This window comes from Lacerta agilis, chromosome 1, assembly GCF_009819535.1.
Source record: "Lacerta agilis isolate rLacAgi1 chromosome 1, rLacAgi1.pri, whole genome shotgun sequence".
NCBI classification, from domain to species: Eukaryota; Metazoa; Chordata; class Lepidosauria; order Squamata; family Lacertidae; genus Lacerta; species Lacerta agilis.
In genome coordinates, this window is record NC_046312.1 from 21,334,080 (window position 1) to 21,355,779 (window position 21,700).

The window sequence follows — 21,700 nt, forward strand, 5'->3', positions numbered from 1 at the left end:
TCAAAAGGGGGAAGAGGAAGAGATGAGGAAAAGCTGTGGTTATTCTCTTCACTCCTATATGAAGGGGATGAATTGAGAGCTCTGCAGAGCCCAGGGTTTGTGGACACTGTCCCATGCTGAAGGTTTTCGCAGGCTTACCAATATCATCTGGAGGGTAGGGATGTGCGATAAATCGTCATATTGTTGAATACCAGTACAGGTATTGAAATAACATTGTGATAAGTGTTTCAAAAAGGCAATATATGGGCGAACAAAGGTGGAGACTGACAGCATCCCAGGGGGTAGCTCAGCTAAACCGATACTATACAGATACTTTTCAGATGGGTGGGACTCTCTGTCACCGCAAGGAAGCATGGCAAGACCCTCTGCTGCTGTGGGGAAAATATGGTGTAACCTCCGCTGGGCGAAGGCCCAGCAAGGTCCTCTGCCGATATATATCATGATATATCAAGATATTTAGCTGGTGATATATCGTGATGTGGAAAACCAGATATGGAAAACCAGATATCACCCAGCCCTACTGGAGAGCTAGGTGCTGCCCACAGAACACAAGCTGGCTAGCTGTGGGACAGAGCAAAATCTGTACATAAATAAACACACTTAAGAATCTTATTACAGTAATGCTGCTTTGTTGACTCTGCAATGTTTCCAGTTAAGTTTGTTTTTTCAAATGGCTTTGCAATTCATCTGTATTGTTGCACGTCAATATAAATTTTCACTTTCAGCCTGACTCAACCGAGGAAGCCATGCCAGATGTCCAATGTGTTTGTTTCAGATACTCAGGTCATGACCAGGATTGTTTGCTGAGGTGACGGAAATCATTTCCGACAAATGAAAGTATTTCAAGGTCAGGTATGCTTGTGGGTGGTTTCCCGTTCAAAAAAGTTCCCTTTCCTGAAACAACTTTTTCAACAATGAAGTTGCTAAGGAAATTATAAATTCTGGGAAATAATTGGAACAGAATCCTGAATTTAACTGCAGTCATCAATGGAAGCAATCTCAGCTTTCGAAACTGAGATTACATGACCCATGTTTCATGATTTTGGTCCAGGTCAGCCCAAAAGAATGGCAGGCGGCCACTGTGTGATGTGTGAATTCAGTATATAGAGAGCAAAATCTAAATGGTGAGTCAGACATTCTGTCCCACCTCTACCTGTGGAGTCTTCCTAGAAATGTGGGTTTGTATGTGTAAAATGTTCAACAGCAGGCTCCCAGGAAGTAATCAGTCAGAAACAGCTCTTCATTTCCAGCCAGCATGCACTTTTCTGAGGCGTCCTCTCCCCCTGCCTTCAGCTACTGTCTACATCTTATCAGGCAGGGCTCCCACCTTGCATGGTGTCACTCTTCCCTCTTCATGGAGGACTCTCCCCCACTCTGTCAGCAACTGACTCATTTTATCAAACCACTGGCTCAGCCACTGCTTCATTCTCTCAAGCTGCTCAAGGAGTGTTGCTGTTCTTCCCTTTTTGGCTCAGGCATACCTCCAGGAAACACAAATCCCATTTCTAACACCAGTGTTGCACACCACTCCAATCTCTAAGCAGTGCAAGATTCCAGGGGTCCTGGTGCTTACCCAGGGTTTGTGTTTCTTTTGGAAATGAGGCACAGGGGAGACTGTGTTGTCTTTGTGGTTTATTTACACATGTATACAACTTGAGCCTATGATGGAGGGGCTCGCAGCATTAAACTACAAGAGGTTCTTGCTTCTCCCATGGCCACAGTCCTGGACGCCAGCAGAAATCAGCCGTGGCCCTCTGTCTCTCTGCTCAGCTTGCTGCTGCATTCAACAGGCTGCAACTATTTTTCCTCCAACCTACATCACCCCCAACTGCAATCCTGAAAACAACTACTCTCCTTCCAACTGTAAAAATTACTTCAACTAAAGTAGTTAGTTCTAACTTTCTAACTAATTCTGACTTGAGGGAGGGCCACACTCCCATTTATCCTCTGGCACAGAGCCACTTCCTTTGTCCTCCTAAAAACTCTGCTTTAGTAGGTCATTACCAGGCTGGCTCCTAGCTTGTATTTTAACATGTTAAATCCAGTGTCTGTCACCCAGGAATTAGAAGGGGAGTCCAGGCACCCCACAAACTCATAACATTATTTTTATTATTTTCTTTTTACAACTTAATATATTTATGCATAGCTATTATGTTGGAGTGGTCTTGTTTTGCTACCAGTGATAGCACTCAACCACCTAAGGGAATTGGTGAGACAAGCAACAATACAGTAAGTTGCTGTGTGTATCCTCACACAGAGCAGGAATGAGGAAGGAGTACTTTTTTTTTTTTTTTGAAGCAGACCTTCCCTATTCATCAATTCTATTTTTGTCATATCCCTTCCTTATTCTGGGTCGTCTTGTCATGCATTTGTCAAGGAGAGTAGCCATTGTCACATAAATGAGCCTGGGGCGTGAAAGTTGCAGATAAGACGAGAAGACCATTAAGGTATTGAGTAAATGAGAGGAAAGCGAAGTTAACATTTCAGATTTCATTAAGATAATAGATTTGGCAAAAGTCTAAAGGTCTGCTCTTGGATATAGTGAAATTGGGGGGGGGGGAAGGAGTTGGATTTGGTAAGTATTTCTTGTGATTGTTCACTTTTTTTATTCTTCAGGAGAGCCACCTCCACCTGGCTAGAGGCAGGATCCTAAGGGGTTATATCTTCTGACCACCACCTTAGTCATGTTAACTCCCACGGGGACAAATTATCGGAATTATCAGGGCTACCACAAGTCTTTTGTCAAGTCAGGATATTGCCACATGGAACTGCCACAATGATACTCCTGCTAATAGAAACTGAGCAGGAAATCTATAATGCTATTTTGAAACAATGAGTTTCTATACAGTAGATGCTTCTAAGAAATAATCCCATTAGGTGATCTGAAATTTGGTGGAGTCCACCTCTCCCCATATAAACCAACCTGGACTCTGCAATCACCATCTTATGGCCCTTCTTTGTGTGCCTTCAGAGGACGGCAACACAAGAACGGGCCTTTTCTGAAGTGGCTCCCCATTTGTGAAATGCTCTCCCCAGGGAAGTTCATCTGGCACCTTCATTATACATCTTTAGGTGCCAGGCAAAAATCTTCCTCTTCAACCAGGCTTTTGGCTGATTAATATTCTATAGCCTTTTAAATGTGTTTGTGGCGGGGGGGGGGTGTATTTTTTTTTAAACTACTTACTTTGTACTTTTATCCTGTATTTTTATCTTGTGAACCACCCAGAGATCTTCAGGCGAAGGGTGGCATAGAAATAAATAAATTAAAATCAATCAATCAATCTCTGCTGGAAACTACGGTATAATCCACTGTACAAATGAGCCTTGGCTGTGGTACTCAGAATGTCTCCATGCTACACAATGTGTGCCACTGCTTTTAGATGGTGTAAATAAAAATATCAATGTTAGCTCAGAGGTAGACCTGCAGGCAGAAGATCCGTGGTAGGACTGGGAGAGACTCTTGCTTAAAACCCTGGGGACCCACTGTCAGTCAGCACACACAATACTGAGCTAGATGGACCAACAGTCTGGTAGGGGCCTACTCTGTGTAAAGCAGCTTCCTATGTAGGTTCTCCCACTTTGGGTTTACAATTAGGAAACCAAACAAAAAAAATAATCTATAAATAACTGGGTAGGCATGGGGTGTGCATGTGTGTGATCCAGCTTTGTTAAACCAACCCCTAGTCCCTGAATGTCAGGCTGAACTAGATATAAACAGGGAAAGCCCTTTTTTATTTCTCTCACCACCCATGAGCAAAGGAGGAGGCCGGGACAGACCAAAATATTGCAAACATGGAAATTACAGTATTTGCTGAATAGTAGCCTAGCTTTAGGGCACACAAGAAAGGCTACTGCATCCGGATGTTTTTTTGCTCTCTCTTTTTTGTTTTAAGCCCAAGGCTGGTAACCAAAAGGAAGTCAGGTTTCGTGCCTCAGGAATCAATCAGAGAACGGAAGAGCAGCTGCTACACCTGCTTGCAACCTTCCTGAAAAGGAAGCCCGACCGACCCGTTTCTGTGCAAGAGTTTAAAAACAAAACAAAAAAACCTACCCCAACCAACAACCCGCACATGCCGCCAGAAAACCTGCTGCGTTACTTACGGTAGAGGAACATTTTCCAGCAGTGGGATGTTGTAAAGGGTTGCAGAGGTAGCTGATGCAGACTCGGGGGTCTAGGTAAGAGAAAGGAAACACTACCGAGGTAGACAGTTGAGGAAAGCTTTGCGCCCGACAGAGGGCTAGCAAACTGGTAGAAGAACCTTTGCATTTGCAAAGTGGTTATTGGGAGGAGGGAGCAGGTGCCGCCGGGGGGAGGGGGTGTCGTCGCCTTAGTTCGGCGCCAGAAAAGAGCGGGAAGGGACCCGCCTAAGCCCACCGAGAACTGGTGGCATTTGCGCGTAAAAGAGAGCCAGGGGCAAAAAGCATTTCGCGCGCAGAGTAAGGCAGCAGGTGTCGGTTTTAGGAGAGGGTGGGAGAGGTACATAAAGCCTCCTTAGAGGTGCGCGTTCGCGGGCGGAGTCGGCAACCCAATTAAACTGTGATTGAGCCGGGCAGGAAAAAGGAAAGGAGAGCGGAGGTGAGGAGAAGCTGGAGCCGCCCCGGGGCAGTCGCTCCTCTCCAAATTGCGCGTGCGCGTGGTCCTCTCATTTTTCTCCTCCCCTCGCCCGGGGAAAGTTGGTGTCTTGGAGCCGGTTTTCCTCCTCGTGGGGAAGAGAGGGACAACGTCGTCGTCGTCCCCGTGTCCCTCATCCGGTTGGAGGCTGGCGATAGTGGCCGCATAGCGCGCCCGCGCCCCGGGGAGCAGCCAGGTGCGCTTCTGCCTCGCAGAGGGGCTGAGTCGTCCGCTGTACTGCGGTCAGGACCGTCCCCGAGGGAGCAAAGAGAGAAAGAGAGAAAGAAGTGGAGGAGGAGGAGGATGAAGGGACCTGACCGGAGCGGCCTCGCTGCTGAGGTAGACCCCTTGCCCATCTGTGCCAAAAGGCAGCTTCCCCGGATAGTGGCACGTCTTGTGAATGAGGGGCGGCTGGAAGGGGATGGGGCTAGGTGGCCTTAAAAAAACCCAACAACAACAAATCTGCTTTTGTCTGAAAGGCAAAAGTTCAAGAGCTGCAGAGTTTATCCAGCATCATTATCTGTTTTATTTCCGCCTGTCGGGAAGCTATTAGAGGAAAATGTGCCCGAAGGCAAGGTACTGATCCTAAGTGGGGCAGGTGACTCCAGAGTATTGGTTTTCAGGAACTACCGGTACATCTTTGGTGCCTTAGTGAAAGTTCGTGCTTTGGCACTTTCGTTGATCTTGCCCATTCATTCCTCATCCAGCTGTGCTGATTAAAGCAGAATTGCTTGAAACTCAGATCTCGAAAGTATGTGTGATAGTTCTCTGTAAAGTGTCCATAAGGCAATGCTAATTCCTCGTGTTTGATTTATTCAGCCCCTCTGTCTGCTAAAAACCCTGGCAAATATATTAAAGCAAATGTAATGTTAACAAAATTCACTCACTCTTACTGAATAATCTTTGTGTTCATTTGTTCAACTGAATTAGTGCCCTGCATTTCTGTAAATGCTATAAATTCAATCCTGGTGCTGTTAGTTGTGCTAAAATTCTGTTGAAATCAGTGGTGATGAAGTGAGTCACAACTAACTTCTCTCATTGATTTCAGTGGGACAAGAGATCTAGGCCTACAAGTTGAAATAATTGATAAACTAGTCAGCTAAAGATTTAATTGCCTGTTAACAGAGGAATCTTAGCTAATTCTTAGTTCTGCCATGAATTTACTATTTTGTCTTTGGCTCAAGACACTCAGTTTCTCGATCTGTAAAACGGGAATACTGCCTGCTATTGTTCCTATCTAAGCATGCCACTTGTATTTTTACAGAATTGGTAAAATGGGATCAAATCTTATATGCGTAACCTCATCTTGGTTTCTATTTATCCACTACTCTCTAGCTTTAGCATGATCTCTGGAAACTGGCTTTTATATATATTGATACTACCACTTGGTAAGAACTCTTAGAGTAAATGCATCAGTTCAGTAAATCACTATTTTTTTAAAATACTCTTTTAGCATCCTTTAGAGCACAGAGCAATTTATCTGTTTTGTTCTTGTTATAAGCAGTACGTTATTGAAGTATATCTTCTCTGATATTGATATCAGAATAGAGCAATCTTGTATTTGTTTACTCCTAAGGAATCCCAGTGTGCTCAATGGACTAAGTAATTGGGCATAGGATTGCATCTTTAAATAGCAAAACAGATGCATCTTGCTTAAATATTTTTGTTTGTCAGCCCAGACGTCTTTCATTCAACATTAAATTGTTGAGGAGTCATGATATCAGAACATTCTGTTCCAATGCCTAGACTATATTCCTGTACACTCATTTTGAGCACCTGACCAGTTGGGTGTGTTCAAGTGTGTCTAGCCATTTGGCATAACTCGTTAAATTCAGACCATTTTGGTTCGAACTAGCCCTGTAACTTTTAAGTCTGGGCACATTCCTGTCTTCTTGATTGAGGTTCACCAGTAGAGTCCTGGTTGCTTTATCATAGCACTGTTAGTGGCTGCTGTGGAAAAGGCAAATTACATGTTAGGGATAATTGGGAAAGGAGTTGAAAATAAAGCTGCCAATATGTCATTAAACAAATCTACGGTGTGGCTGCACTTGAGAGTACTGGGTACCATTCTGGTTGCCTTACCTCAAAAAGGATATTGTAGAGTTAGATGGAGTGGCTTCCCAGTGAGGAAAGGTTACAGCATTTGGGGTTTTTTTGTTTAGAGAAAAATGTGAGTAAGAGCTGACACAATGGAAATTATGCATGGCATGGAGAAAGTGATTAGAGGAAAAACCTTTCTCCCTCTTTCATAACACCAGGGCTCTGGAACATTCAAAGAAGCTGAACGTCTGAGGATTCTGGACATACAAACAGAGTACTTGCTCACACAGCACAGAGTTTAACTATGGAATTTGTGCTCACAAGTGGCAGTGTTGGCCACCGACTTGTATGCCTTTAAAAGAAGATTAGACAAATTCATGTAGGATAAGTCGATCGGTGCCTATAAATGATGTTGGCTATGTTCTGACTCCCCTGTTGGAGAGTCAATATGCTTCTGAATACCAGTTGCTGGAAACCACAGGAGGGAAGAACGTTGCACACAGGTTCCTTCTTGCAGGTTCCCCATAGGCACCCGATTGGCCTCTGTGAGAACAGAATGCTGGACTAGATCACCTGTTGGCCTGATCCACCAGGCGTGTTCTTGTGTTCCAGCATTCACTGCTGCCATTCAGATCGAGGAACAAAGGTGTCCATCAACATTCCAATCACTTTTGTGCCAGCCTAAATTCACCTAAATGAAAGAGACCATGTTATGAAGCATAGCAGATGCATTCACTTGCATTTACCACACCTGCCACTTCCTCTGCATGCTTCCTTATCCAACTGAATGAATGTATTTACAAGTTACGGGAACAATGTTATCAGCAGAATAAATTGTAGTACGTACGTGAATTGGGTGTTTGCCTAATACAGCATTAGAAGTGTGTATGGGATAACTGATAGTTGTCAATAGGCTCTTTAGTATTTTCAAGTATTTTGTTGGTACTTCTTGCACTGGCAAGATTAGCTTAACACAATGCTGTCAGTTGCCTTGGGGTTAAAAATTATTAACCTTTGGCCCTCTTGGCTTGTGATGTTGAGCTTCTGCATTCTGGAATTTTTTACGGGAATTTTTCTTTCTTTAAACCATGATATATGTGAAAGGACTCTGGTTTATTGCCGTTCTCAAAGAATCTCTGCTTTGTAAAAATGTTGACCTTTTTGTTTTATGGTTACCCAGTGCATCAAGTTTTCTCTTCTCATTTTAAAGGCCCACAAATAATTTTGATTTTATTTTTACCTTTTAAATGGAAAACTTGATAAAGCCCCAGTTGAGAGTGGCCAGAACTTGGGTGATGAATCCAGCTGACAGTATTTTTCAGATACAATGTCAGATGTGAGCAGTGCTTTGTTTTTTCCTGGTGGAACGTGGTGTAATGGCACCTTTGATACCTGACACCACAGAGATGCCAGATGATTCACAGGTGGGCAGCAACCTGTCAGAATGGCCCACAGAGATTGATGGAAGTAGTGATCCAACCCACTTGCCAGAAAAGATCCCTCACCCCTGCTCTTGCATTACTAACTAGAAATTTAGAGTAGGATTGGCCCTAAAATATATTATTTCTCACAATGGGACAAGACCTCTGTGTTCAGACTGTTCTTGGTTACCTCTGTGAATCTTATAAAATTATGCGTGCTGAGACTAGACAACAGTGTACTGCAAGTAAAAAGAAACAAAACAAAGGAGGGTGTATAAACACATTGAAACAGATGACCTCTTAACAAGCATTTAAATGTCCCACTTGGGGTGCTAGCTGGATCCAGCCATAAAGCAAGCTGTTTTTGCTTCCTATTGGTCCTATGCAAGTGCGCTGATTGCATTTCTCAGAATTGTTGTTGTTGTTCAGTCGTTCAGTTGTGTCCGACTCTTCGTGACCCCATGGACCAGAGCACGCCAGGCACGCCTATCCTCCACTGCCTCCTGCAGTTTTGCCAAACTCATGCCAGTCGCTTCGAGAACACTGTCCAACCATCTCATCCTCTGTCGTCCCCTTCTCCTTGTGCCCTCCATCTTTCCAGGGAGTCTTTTCTTCTCATGAGGTGGCCAAAGTACTGGAGCCTCAACTTCAGGATCTGCCCTTCCAGTGAGCACTCAGGGCGGATTTCTTTAAGGATGGATAAGTTTGATCATTTTGCAGTCCATGGGACTTTGAAGAATTGTTTTAGGAGAGGCTTATTCCTTTGAAAGGGTCTGTGAAAATGCATAGATGGGTATAAGTGTGAATTTGCCATTCAGGTTGTCCTTAGTCTTGTAGGCATTCGGTTTCACAGGTGCACACCCCATAAACACAAACCAAGTGACTGTAAACTGATGGACGGATAATCCATTGAATCTGACATTCATGGCATGTGACATTCTTTATGATGTGGTTTTTAAATCAAGATTGGACTATGGCCAATATGCTGCTAGCAGACATTCTTGGTTCGCTGCTACAAATTTATTCACCATGCTCATCCTGGCAAGTATCTCTCCCCTTTCTGGAGAGCATAAGATGATGAGCCCCACCTCTTCTCCTGAACTTGGGGTTTAGGAATGCAAGTTAGGAGAATGTTTCTGACCTTGCACTGTGCTTCAGAAGTGCTCTGAGTAACTCAGAAACTCAGCACACTGTATGAGAAGCCTCTACTCGTGAATGAGGGAATGTGCTACGAAATCTTGGATTCCCCACTTCTCTATTCATATGAGTAGTGTTCTAATAATTAACTAGAGTACTTGCAGTTATATATGAAAATGTTTGTCACCTGTTTTTTCTAGTTGGCTTGGGACCTGACTCTGCAAATTGAGGGTGTTATTTGCAAAGAACTATGATGTGACTGATTACATATTTTTAGACGCCAGGCGAGAAGGTTCCTCTTCAGCCTGGATAGCTCAGTTGGTTAGAGTGTGGTGCTGATAATGCTAAGGTTGCAGGTTCGATCCCCATATAGGATATTCCTGTATTGCAGGGGGTTGGATTAGATGATCCTCAGGTCCCTCCCAACTCTACAATTCTATGATACAGCCATGGTTTTGACCTGAAAAATGTTTTAACATACACACGGTGTCTTGCAGTCCCATGCACGCAACAAAAACCTGAAGGTCTTGCTGAGCTGTTTTCGGTTTGACAGTTTACAAACTGGAGAAATTGGGAAAATGCTGGAATCCAAATTAATCTTTCAGAAAGTGGTACGTGAAAAATTTCAGACCCTCTAAAAACTGAAAAGAGGAAGGTATTTGAAGAAGTTGTGGTATTCATAGTAACTGAAGAACCCGCTCCTGATATTTCATTTCTTGGCAAAGACCATTATGAGGAATATGAGAGGGAAAATATAGAACACCGTAACAGGTAATTATGCAATAAGCAACCCAAAGAGGAAGTTAGTTCCTAGCCAAAGTTAGTTAGTGGCTTGCTTGCATAACAAGGCATAAGGATTAGCATACCTACAAAGGCCAGTATCCCAACTGCCTTCATTTAGTGTAATATATAAAAAATATAACAATTTACAGTTGCTCATTGCCCCAGAATGCCTTTCCAATAGCTGAGTTGAGTTGAGTTACAAGTGTTTTGGAAGGTTACATCTATGCCAGATCATGTAGTTTAATCATGTGTCTATATTTCTCATCTTATGAAAGAACTAACATACTTTTTTGCCTTTTGTTTTTTACTGCTTTCTCCATTCTTTGTTACAACATCTTATGATTTACTGCTTGTAGGCTCTTTCTCCCAATAGAATTATTTGAACACCTAAGTAGCAATAGTGTACTGGGATCTTTTTCCACTGCAGAAGATTCAGTGCCCTCCGTGGGTCCCCCCCTGCAAATGATTAATTAATTAATTAGCCACACCCCCTACTATGTGTTTGGTTTTTTTGGGGTGGGGGAAAATCTGGGTTTTGTTTTTGCTTTGGGCCATGATCTAGCTAAAGTTAGTCACAACCGAATCTCCAGCACTGTTTGTTTTGTGGCTTTGAGCTAGAAGCTCTTCTGCAGCAGAAGCTGAAATCGTCCTGCTATTGTCTGAATTAGTTTAAACCATCTGTGAAACCTTTTTAACTTACAAGCATTTCAGCAGAATGTCGCTTACATTTCCTAAGGCAGTGAAGTCGCCTCTGAAACTCATCAAAAGCAAAATAATTTACGTTAGTTAAGAGAGTGGGCTTTGCATGGATGGAAGCCAGGGTAGATCAAATTCTTCTGGCGCCTATGACCTGATGATGCAGGAGAAGATGAAACTGAGTTGGACAGGCTGAACAATTGGGGTATTGTTGCATAGTGTTGCATAGGATTAGGGCAATTCAGAGGTTAACAGCAAGCTAATCTACCTAATAAGGGGTAATAATACTCCAGCTGTAGTAGAAAGCATGAGGACGGGGGATACATTCAGTGTATCTTGTTTGAAACAAGGGAGAGGAATGGCATGGATATACACTTCAAGGATCTTAAGGCACAATAAGGCCTTTTAAAAAAACGGGAGAGTGAATGTTGTGTATTGATTCAAGGGTTATCATATCTGTATTACTATTGTCTGTATTCACATTAGGGGAAAGTAACTGCCTTCCTGTTCCAGAAGGAACAGCTACTATTGGTTCATTCAAGTTGCTGCATTTGGATCCTCAGTCTTATTGGTTCCCACCAAAAGGCAGCTTTGTGATTGCTTAAGATTGTTCCCTCCAAAATGTATCCTTTCTAGCTAGTCTACTGTCCCTATAAATGTAGCTTCCCTCTCCTTAGTTCCCCAGTCTTGTTTACTTGAATAAAGAGTTACATGAAGAAGCTGTCTCCTGCCTGCTATGTCATTGAGCTGAAGTCACTTGCTGAATCACTATCCCCACGCTACAACAGTGAAATGGAAGCAGACTCCACCCAGATTGAAATGGCATATCATGACACTGCTTTTTTTTGCATCTGGTAATAAAACATGCACACCTCCCTGTCCCTTGTTGTTATTTCTAATATTTATACCTTGCCTTTCTTTTTTTAATGTTCAGGATAGCTAACAATAAAATAAGCACAAAGAACAACCAGAAATAAGGAAGTAACCAGAAATAACCCTTATTTTTAATTTTAAAAATGAAAGGAGGACAAGCAAAATGGTCACGGGGCTGGAGCAACCACCTCACAAGAAAAGGTTAGATTTTTCTTAAGTTTACCACAAAAAAGGTAAATAAGCAGAGTCACAGTAGAGGTATAGAAAATTATGCAAATCCATGGAGGCTAAAACTGTCGATGGCCACTGGTCATGATAAACCAGTTAATTTAGAACTTATTTTTGTGCTCCCTTCTTGCCAGAAGGGCCCCAAAGTCATCTTGCAATCAGGGGCGTCTTGCCCATAGAGGCAAGTGGCGCCAGGGCGCCAAGTTCACACCAAGTTCTGGAGAGCGCCTGGGAAGAGGCGGAGGCTGGACGCGGCACCTCCTGGCATCAGCTCACTGCTCTCGACTGCCGCGCTAAAGCAGCGCCGCACCCAGAGCCTCTGCCTCTTCCCCACCGGAGGAGCCGCCCTCCAGCCGCTGCCCGCCGGCAGCGCTGTAAAAAGGTGAACCTGGGAGGGGGGGCGCCAGAGGGATCTTTGAACCACGGCACCGGATATCCTTAAGACGGCCCTGCTTACAATGGTTAATGTAAATAAGAAACTAAAGGAACATCTGAAGACAACAAACTGAAGACAAAAAGAATCCCAATAACATCCTTTTAAAAAGCAACAATTAAAAGCCAAATATAATCTATCCTGCCTAAAGGTAGAGGTCACCCCTGCCCACCCCACTCGAAATATCCAAGAGATATTGGTCACAAGTAGTGGGATGGAGCAGAGCAGGTCAAAGAGCATGACCTTTGATTGTCCAAACATAACCTCTTCCCTGCAGCAACATTATCTCAAGGGAGAGAGAGGGGTAGTGTTTCTTGAGAAGAGGAGAGAGTTATTACCCTCCTGTCCTGCATGCATGCTTCCCCAAATTGCCCGTGGGACAGTGTTCAAAACTCCCATTGTTCAAGGCACACTTTGTGACAAGAAATTTCATTAGCATGAGCAGTTTCTGAGCTCGGCGCAGTACTGCACATAAAACGTCAGATTCAAACTGCAGAGTGGAAGGAAAGGAGGACCTTTTTCTGCCTCCCCACTTCCAGCCACTCTCTGAAGACTGGAGAAGAGACCCTCTTAAGAATATTAAGGGGGCAGGCAGGGGAAGGACCAGACCATGTGAAAAACGAACATAACATTTTAGCTGCAGTTCATTCATTTTCAGCTTTGTATTCTTGTTACTAAAAAAGTGCACCTGGTCATTCTACTGTTGCGCCCATAACCTAGGTTTAAGGTGCCGTTTAGCTCCTAGCTTTCATGTCTCTGTTTCTAACACTGCTGCGGGGAAACAATATGCTGAACTACGTATACCTTTTGTTTGATCTAAGAGGACTGTTCTTACACAACTTGATCTTCCTTTGGCATCAGGATTCCAAGGAAATGCATACTGGTCCATTGGTCCTCTGGTAGGGTAGCAGAAGGCAAATTCCAGAGAACCAATGTCCCTGCTTGTGCTGTTATACTTTGGGTTTGTGTTCACCCCCCACTCCACCAATCCCGTAAAAGAAATGCTAGAATTTCTGTCCCTCACTCCCTGAATCACATGTTCTTACCAGTTGAGCCTAGTATTATGTATACAGATATTCCAATACTTTTCCACTTCACAAACAGTCATTTGTCTTATTTGGGCATGTTGTTGTTCAGTAGTTCAGTCGTGTCCGACTCTTTGTGACCCCATGGACCAGAGCACGCCAGGCACGCCTATCCTTCACTGCCTCCCGCAGTTTGGCCAAACTCATGTTAGTAGCTTCGAGAACACTGTCCAACCATCTCATCCTCTGTCGTCCCCTTCTCCTTGTGCCCTCCATCTTTCCCAACATCAGGGTCTTTTCCGGGGAGTCTTCTCTTCTCATGAGGTGGCCAAAGTACTGGAGCCTCAACTTCAGGATCTGTCCTTCTAGTGAGCACTCAGGGCTGATTTCTTTGAGAATGGATAGGTTTGATCTTCTTGCAGTCCATGGGACTCTCAAGAGTCTCCTCCAGCACCATAATTCAAAAGCATCAATTCTTCGGCGATCAGCCTTCTTGATGGTCCAGCTCTCACTTCCATACATTACTACTGGGAAAACCATAGCTTTAACTATACGGACCTTTGTCGGCAAGGTGATGTCTTTGCTTTTTAAGATGTTGTCTAGGTTTGTCATTGCTTTTCTCCCAAGAAGCAGGCGTCTTCTAATTTCGTGACTGCTGTCACCATCTGCAGTGATCATGGAACCCAAGAAAGTGAAATCTCTCACTGCCTCCATTTCTTCCCCTTCTATTTGCCAGGAGGTGATGGGACCAGTGGCCATGATCTTAGTTTTTTTGATGTTGAGCATAACTCCTGGGCATATTATTTGGGCATAACTCCTGTATTTAGTTAACATTAACAGTTGGGCTGTTGACGTCTTTCGTTTTACAACCTGAATCTCTCTGTGGATGCAGAATGCAGGTGTTGAGAGACAGAAATTCTGGAGCTTAACATCTTGCCATTGTGCAAAAAAGGGGGGAGTAGTCTTTAAGTGCCACAAGAAATGTATTATTATTATTAGTAGTAGTAGTAGTAGTTGTAGTGTGGGGATAGTGATTCAGCAAGTGATTTCAGCTCTCTGACATAGCAGGCAGGAGACAGCTTCTTCATGTAACACTCTTTATTCAGGCAAACAAGACTGGGGAACTGAGGAGAGGGAAGCTACATTTATAGGGAGAGAAGACTGGCTAGAAAGGATACATTTTGGAGGGAACAATCTCAAGCAATCACAAAGCTGCCTTTTGGTGGGAACCAATAAGACTGAGGATCCAAATGCAGCAACTTGAATGAACCAATAGTAGCTGTTCCTTCTGGAACAGGAAGGCAGTTACTTTCCCCTAATGTGAATACAGACAATAGCAATACAGATATGATAACCCTTGAATCAATACACAACATTATTATTATTATTATTATTATTATTATTATTATTATTATTGCTATTAAATGGTTATTTTATTGTATTTACACTTTTTTAAAAATGTAATGGCTATCTCTGTTTTGCTTTGGTACACGTAGAAGAAAAGTTGTTAATTGCAGTATATCCGCTTTCTGGCAGTGATTTGTGTGAACATAGCTGTTGCAAGAATTTATTGGCACTCTTGTGCAAATTGGTGCTGAGAAATATCAGTAGCATGTGAAACAGTTAGGCCGCTACATGTGAAACAGTTAAGAGAAGTCTGAACTAGGCTTGTGGCAGTGGTAGAGAATGTCCGACACATGGGCCTAATTAGGCTTATGGTGTTGTTAGCACAGGACCGACACTTCTCTGGGTGCATACCATCGGATAAAATAGTGGCAAATCGGCTCATCTTGCTGAGGGATCCAAGCTCTGTATAACTTCTTTGGCCTTGCTGATGGTGGTGCAAAGCAAAGCAGAGCAATATGCTTGGCACCAGCTTGGCTGCAGGAGTCTCCGGAAGGAGGTGTACAAGGCACCACCCAAGCATACTAAGGACGCCACTAAGGAATTGTGTAGGATTTACTCTTTAGCCTTTTCTTCTCCCAAAGTTATCCCACAAAGCAGCAGAGGTTTAGGATCAGAGTTTTCCTTCTCCTAGATGGGGATACCTTCCCAGTTTGATGAGCCCCATATGCCCCTCACTTCCCTCTGCAGCACATGCAGAAACCGCCTTCTTGACTGTTGGGCCTGCTATTTGTCTTGTCCGCTCAATCCACCAGAGCCTATCTTCACATGCAGGGCAAGACCCTAACTCACTGAGGGTTCGAGACCTATCAGCTACCCTCACCTGGTTTAGCTGCCCAGTCAAAGCTGTTTTCTGGGGTGTGGCCGCTGTTGCATGCTGACAGCTTCTTGGAGGCACAGGTGAGAACTGAGTGCAGGGTGGGGACCAAAGGTGGACAAACTATCCCAGAGGGAGCATGATGTGTGTGAGTGTCCCCCAACCAAAGGTACTGCCCAATAAACCTCAGGCTTCAGGCTGCTGACTTGTAATTTTACACTGTATTGTCACTGCTGAGTATTTTGTTTTGCGTGGGTGTTATGTTCAAAGATTAAGATGACTTACACACACACACAAAAGCCCTACTAGTCAATTACTGACTTATAGCAAACACAATGACAGACCTGCTTTTCTCTGGAGATCATGTTCAGCTCTTGATTGTTTATGTTCTTTACAGTTGGTTCCTATTATGGCCATTTTTACTTAATTGTTAAAGGTATTTGTTTTCCTCTTCAAATATTTGCATCTTGCGTCTGGGAATTAAGGCTTTGATATCAGATTTATCTGATTAACTTCTTGTCCAACAAAACAAATCTGGAAATTGTTAACACAATTATGCTCTCTAGTCCAACTATATTGAAGTAGTAATGATTAAATTCTTTAGGAGTGTGTCTGGCTGACTTTTTTAAAATAAAAAAACAACTTTGATCTTACATTTCTTAGTTTCAAGAGCATTTTTTTTTATCTTCACATCTATACAAATGTGAGTAGTATTTGGTCTAGCAGCCAGATGACAGGATAACATCAAAACCCTGAACAGAGAGCAGGGATGAATCTGATATGGAAAAATATTTGATACTATCAAGATGTACCATGGCAGTGGGTGACCAGGTCAAGCCCCTATGCTAGAATTGTGAAAATTTGACATTCTGATGCATTTAGTTATAGAAATCCTATCACACCTTTTGACATGAATGTCCTTAAGGCAGTTTACAACAGTCAATGTAAAGCAGTCAAAGACTGCAAAATATAATAGTAGGAAAACACTGAGACAAAAAAAGCAGATTGAAACAGTGGCTAGAACCCAATAAAATACCCCTAAATACAATTAATGGCATAGGAATACAGCTCCATGTTGGTTGATTTGTGTGAACTGGCCATTACTTTGAATAGCTCACACTGCATTTGTGTGTGCTCCTAATGTGGAATCCTTTATGAGATGCTCCCTCTCTTTAGATCAGGGGTCAGCAAACTTTTTTAGCAGGGGGCCAGTCCACTGTCCCTCAGACCTTGTGGGGGGCCGGACTGTATTTTGGAAAAAAATGAACGAATTCCTATGCCCCACAAATAACCCAGAGATGCATTTTAAATAAAAGCACACATTCTATTCATGTAAAAACACGCTGATTCCTGGACTGTCTGTGGGCCGCATTTAGAAGACGATTGAGCCGCATCCAGCCCCCGGGCCTTAGTTTGGGGACCCCTGCTTTAGATATTTGGTTGCTTTGGACTGATAGGGCCATCCTTAGGTTGTGTGGCCCTGGTTTGAATTCCATCCTAGAAAAATTCTGCAGCAGTGCATTTGGAGTATGTTGCAGCTGAGGAAGGAAGGAAGGAAGGAAGGAAGGAAGGAAATATAAACTGAAATTTCTATTCCTCACACCTGTTTATAAAAATGCCTGGAGTGTGCTGCTGCTGCTGCTGGCCTTCTGTTCTCTTAATAGCTCAGTGCGTGTTCATTTGGCACATGACCCATTTCAGAGGGGTTTTTTTTCCTTTCCTTTTAGAAGTCAAATGTATTTCCTTATAGAAGCACAGTTTATTTAAAAGTATTTCCTTGTAGGAGATAAATTGGGCAAAGTAGCACCAAAAGCCATGGGTTGCCTGTGTGACACCTTGCACAAGCCTACCGCTTTTCTTACCAGTTCCTGTCTAGAAACCCCAACGAAGAAAGTGTTTTAATTTAGGACACTGTGCTTCTAAGTATTGCGTTGAACAGCATAGAAAGTATGTAAATGAAATGCTGTACAAATGAAATAAATTTGTCCTTTTCAATTCTTGTATTCTCATCTAAAGCAATGGTAATTATTTTTCAGGGCTGACTTCTACCTTGGATTCTTGACTGCATGCATTCCAGCTTGTGTTAGAAGCAGTAATGGCAGCAGAATGCATCAAGAACTGTTGCAGTGCATGTTTGTATGTTGAGAAAGAAAAGCATGATGGTGAGTTCAGTTAAATCTTGCATGTTTTTAACGCTGGCGTGGGTATATTGGCAGCTGTCTTACAATCATTTTGATCACCAGAAATGCTATGTTCTATTTAGAGAACCAGTCTTTCAAAATTTCATTTATACTCTCTTTTTCAAGTTGTATTAGGGTGAAATGTTTAAATATCCTATTGCCATTGTAAGGCAATTGGGTGATAGCCAACATTGCAGGAATGGAAGACAAGCTCATGCAATATATATTTTCTCCTCCTCCTCCTCCTCCTTCAATACTGCAGCCCCCTCTAATCCCTCCAGCATATTTCTCTTGAAGCGATTTATCAGTTTTGTGGAATGAGTTGTACAATGCTGCAGTGGAAGGAGGAAAATTACCTTTGAGTGGTACTGGGGGTTTCAGGGAAGAGGAACAGAGAGGGAAATGTTCAGTATGCAAGATTGTTTTTCATTGACAGTGTTGGCCATCACTCACTGTTTGCATATTTGTCATTGATGGTTGCATTTAAGTTGCCATTTGTTGACTAATTACTTTGTCATAACTGCAGAATTTAAAGAGTTTTTCTCTTCCATTCTGTAGTAGAGCACATTTTGTAAATGTGTGCAAATGTGAGGGGTATGGGAGGGAGGGAGGAAGGAAGAGAGAGAGACTTGAATAGACCCGGGGTAACAACCTGGATTATTAATGTTTATTATTAATAATAATTTTATTTATTAGTTGCTTTTTGCAAAAAAAGAAAGAAACTCAAAGCAACTTGCAAATGAATGAGCATTAAAAGCAAGGATAAAACATCCTCAGTTCCACAAGTAATATATGCACACACACACATACAGATCCAACGCCACCTCACCTTGCTAAAAGATAAGCAGATCCAAATCTTGGCACCCAAAAACAGAGAGTGATGATGCCAGGGGTTGCCTCCATAGGAAGGCTATTCAGTAAATGTGGAGCCACCACTGAGAAGGCCTGTTCTCTTGTTGCCACTCTCCGCACATCTCTCGGAGAGGGCACACAGAGAAGGGCCTCAGATGGAGAACACAAGGTCTGGGTTAGTCCATGTGGGGAGAGGTGGCCCTGACCCACATAACTCAAAACTAGCACTTGGAATTGGATCCGGAAACTAATCAGTAGCCTGTGCAGATGGGCCAGGATTCTTCACCAGCTGCAATTTCCAAGCCCTCTTCAAAGACAGCTCCATGTAGAACACATTCTTCATTCTTGTGTAGATTGTGAAGGTTACCATTTAAATTTTGCATTTGTGATGTTGAGTTTAATGGACAGCTTGCCTCTCAATAATCACCTTTTAAACCTTCTCCGAATCAGTTGTGTGAACCGTGAAAAGGATTGGTTTACAGCACTTCAGAACCACTGCAAATCTTCCTGAGATAGATATACTTACTGCCTGCTGCTCCCTCTCTGGGGATGCAGTTAACAGGATGGAAAAACCTATTTGCCTCTGATCCTGTTAAAAACACAAAAGATCATTTCAGACTGTTCATTCAAGGCTTGAATGTGCTTCTCATGCTTTTTTTATGTTAAATAACAGCCTCTCTGGAGAAGGAGTCTGAAGTTACAGCCAAATATAGATCAAATGTTGTAGAGAAGCCTCCCTTGTCTTCTGTGTTGGTGAAACCTCAGGTTGGCTGTTCGGAAGATTATCTTCTCTCCAAGCTCCCACCAGGTGGCAAGGATGTGCCCTTTGTGGTTCCTCAGTTCAAGCTTGCCTACATTCAGCCCAGGAACCTTGGCAATCCACACATTGGAGGAATTCAAGGTAAAGCACTGGAAGAAAACAGAACAGACTTAAAAACAGCTTGTTTATGCAATTGAAGGATACCCTATGTAGTTTCAGAGGCACTTGATTGAGTTGAGCTGCCTGCATCCGCAATGCATTCCAACTTGCTTAATACCCACAGTGTTTCAGGCCGCTGTGTGTCTTTGGGGAAATTCTACACAACATGCAGCTCTTCAGATGAAAAACCTGCTCTTACGACCCTCCTTCTGTTTGTGTAACCATTCACACCAAAATGAAAGCCCCTGGCTTTTGCCAAGAATGTTTTTAGCCTCTTTGGTTTCTGATTCAATCAGAGTTTGGCATTAGTCATTCCCTACAACCCCTTCAAATAATTAGACCTGTGTTTTTCAGACCATCATTTGTGTTCCAACTGTTTTTATTTCCACTATCTAATCTGGGTTGGAAGGTAGAGCCAAGGTCTTGTTTCATGCAGATATGGTTCCCATGACAATGTATTCTTTTGTGTTGTGGATTTTGTGTGTGTTTTGGAAGCTCCTTCTCGCCACCCTCCCCCCACTCCTTGAGACCTTTGAGTGAGGAAATAGTATCCTATTGTGAAGTACCTGCACCTCAAGGACTCTCAGGCCAGGGAGTGTTCTGCAAGTCAGGTGGTTTACCAGGCAATGCATTCTTGATTTTAGGATCTGGAAAACAACTCAAATATGTTGCTGTGCTGAAAAAGTTTGCCCTTACCTGTTTGTAGCTAAAAGTCTTAAAGTAAAGTAGATCATGCAGAATTAAGACTAAGACTGTCAAAAATATATTCTGTGCCTGCTGATTTAAAGCACACAGAATTATTGGGATATTCCCCTTTTCTGCAGTGTTTTTCTGGCACAGATACAGATTCTACAATCACATTGATGAATTTCATTCTTCAAAAGTGTTCCTTAGTAGTTTTAGTGGTAAAAAGAAGAAGAATTTTATTATTTGCCACTCTGAGCAACTTCCAACAAATATGAAAACATCAAACATTAAAAACTTCCCTCTGGAAAAGGTGGCTTGTATGCTAGTATTTTACGGTGAATTACTTGCCTTGCTCATAGCCCAGAAGCAGATAGCTGTCACATTTCTTTTTCTTTATTCATTTGGATTTTAACGCAAGATCCTGCCCATTCCTCTAGGCAGTATCAGAAGTGAAGAAAGAGTATCACAGAAATCGTGCAATCGACCTAAAAGTGCTCAGTCATACAGAGGAAAGCTGCATGCTCCTGATGTATAGGAATATTAGGATAATGAAGCTTGACTGCCACCCAGTCATTGGTGCTGTTTAGGACCTGTCTCCTCTTTTCAACTTTGTCTACTCAGGATACACACCCTGGCTTTAATCCTATATGCCTTTACTTGAGAGAGAGACCCACTGAGCTCAGTGGGATTTGCTTCTGAGTAGACATGCATAGGGTCGTGCTGCCTCTGTTTACTTAGTGATGCTAATACTGAGTGAAGATCACTTACTCATATAGGTATTTGGTGTGTGATTAGCATCACATTTAAAGGGCACTTGATGCATATGTGTATTTGCAATGTGTAGGCAGCATTGGCCCTGGTGGAAGCACTTCTGATAGGTGCTCTTTGATGTGATGTTGGATGTTGGATATACCTACATGGGTACGTGCCTTTCATGTCGCAGCAGTGTATCTAGAACACCCCTTTGACTGCACACTTTTCTTGGACACGAAGCAGCTCTTTGTGTTCTGCATGACACTGAGCATACCATACCATTGTCACAAAATAAGGGTCTAGTAGCAGCTCCAAGTAAAGCACTAGGATACGCAAGGCAATTTTTAATGCTCTGCCAATGTCAATAACTGTGCAAAGTAATGCACCTCCCTTCTGTATATTTGTTTTCAGCTTTTTATGAATGTAATATCCCTTGGTATCAACACTCAATTAGAAGTATTTGGGTCCTGGAAAACCTTTTATACCTTTACAAGATTTCCCAACTCAGCTACTGACCTTTGCAAAGGCATGCAACCTAGGAAGAGGAAACATCTGTTTTTTGACTCTGTAGACTGACCTGCTGATATGTTATGCAACACTTAGGTGAAATGCTGATTTGCCTAATATTGTAACTCATGCCTTGCAGGTTCTGCTATAGCACATTTTGGTGACCGGAAAGCAGATGTTTCCAACGCATACCAGCAAAGACCTCTTGTTGATGTGGTGTATAATCCATTCTACATGTACCAGCAGCCTTCTCACTCTCCAGATTCGACTCAGTACTGCCCAGAAAAATCTAACAAAAGAAAACTATATGGGTCAGGTAAATAATAAACTAGT

General features: G+C 42.8%; 1 protein-coding gene across 2 annotated transcripts in view; it reads left to right on the plus strand.

The window, feature by feature from the left end:
* The first annotated feature begins 4,563 nt into the window (after positions 1 to 4,563).
* TC2N (tandem C2 domains, nuclear) overlaps positions 4,564 to 21,700 on the plus strand; it is a 34,847-nt gene continuing 17,710 nt past the window's right edge. The window contains exons 1-4 of one of the 2 annotated variants that reach the window (XM_033141041.1): positions 4,564 to 4,951; positions 17,547 to 17,631; positions 19,175 to 19,402; positions 21,507 to 21,683. In XM_033141041.1, the coding sequence (XP_032996932.1) occupies positions 4,916 to 4,951; positions 17,547 to 17,631; positions 19,175 to 19,402; positions 21,507 to 21,683 (526 nt within the window). In that variant the 5' untranslated portion in view covers positions 4,564 to 4,915. Of the gene's footprint in view, positions 4,952 to 17,505; positions 17,632 to 19,174; positions 19,403 to 21,506; positions 21,684 to 21,700 lie in introns of both variants that reach the window. The other variant, XM_033141052.1, reaches the window with a different exon arrangement.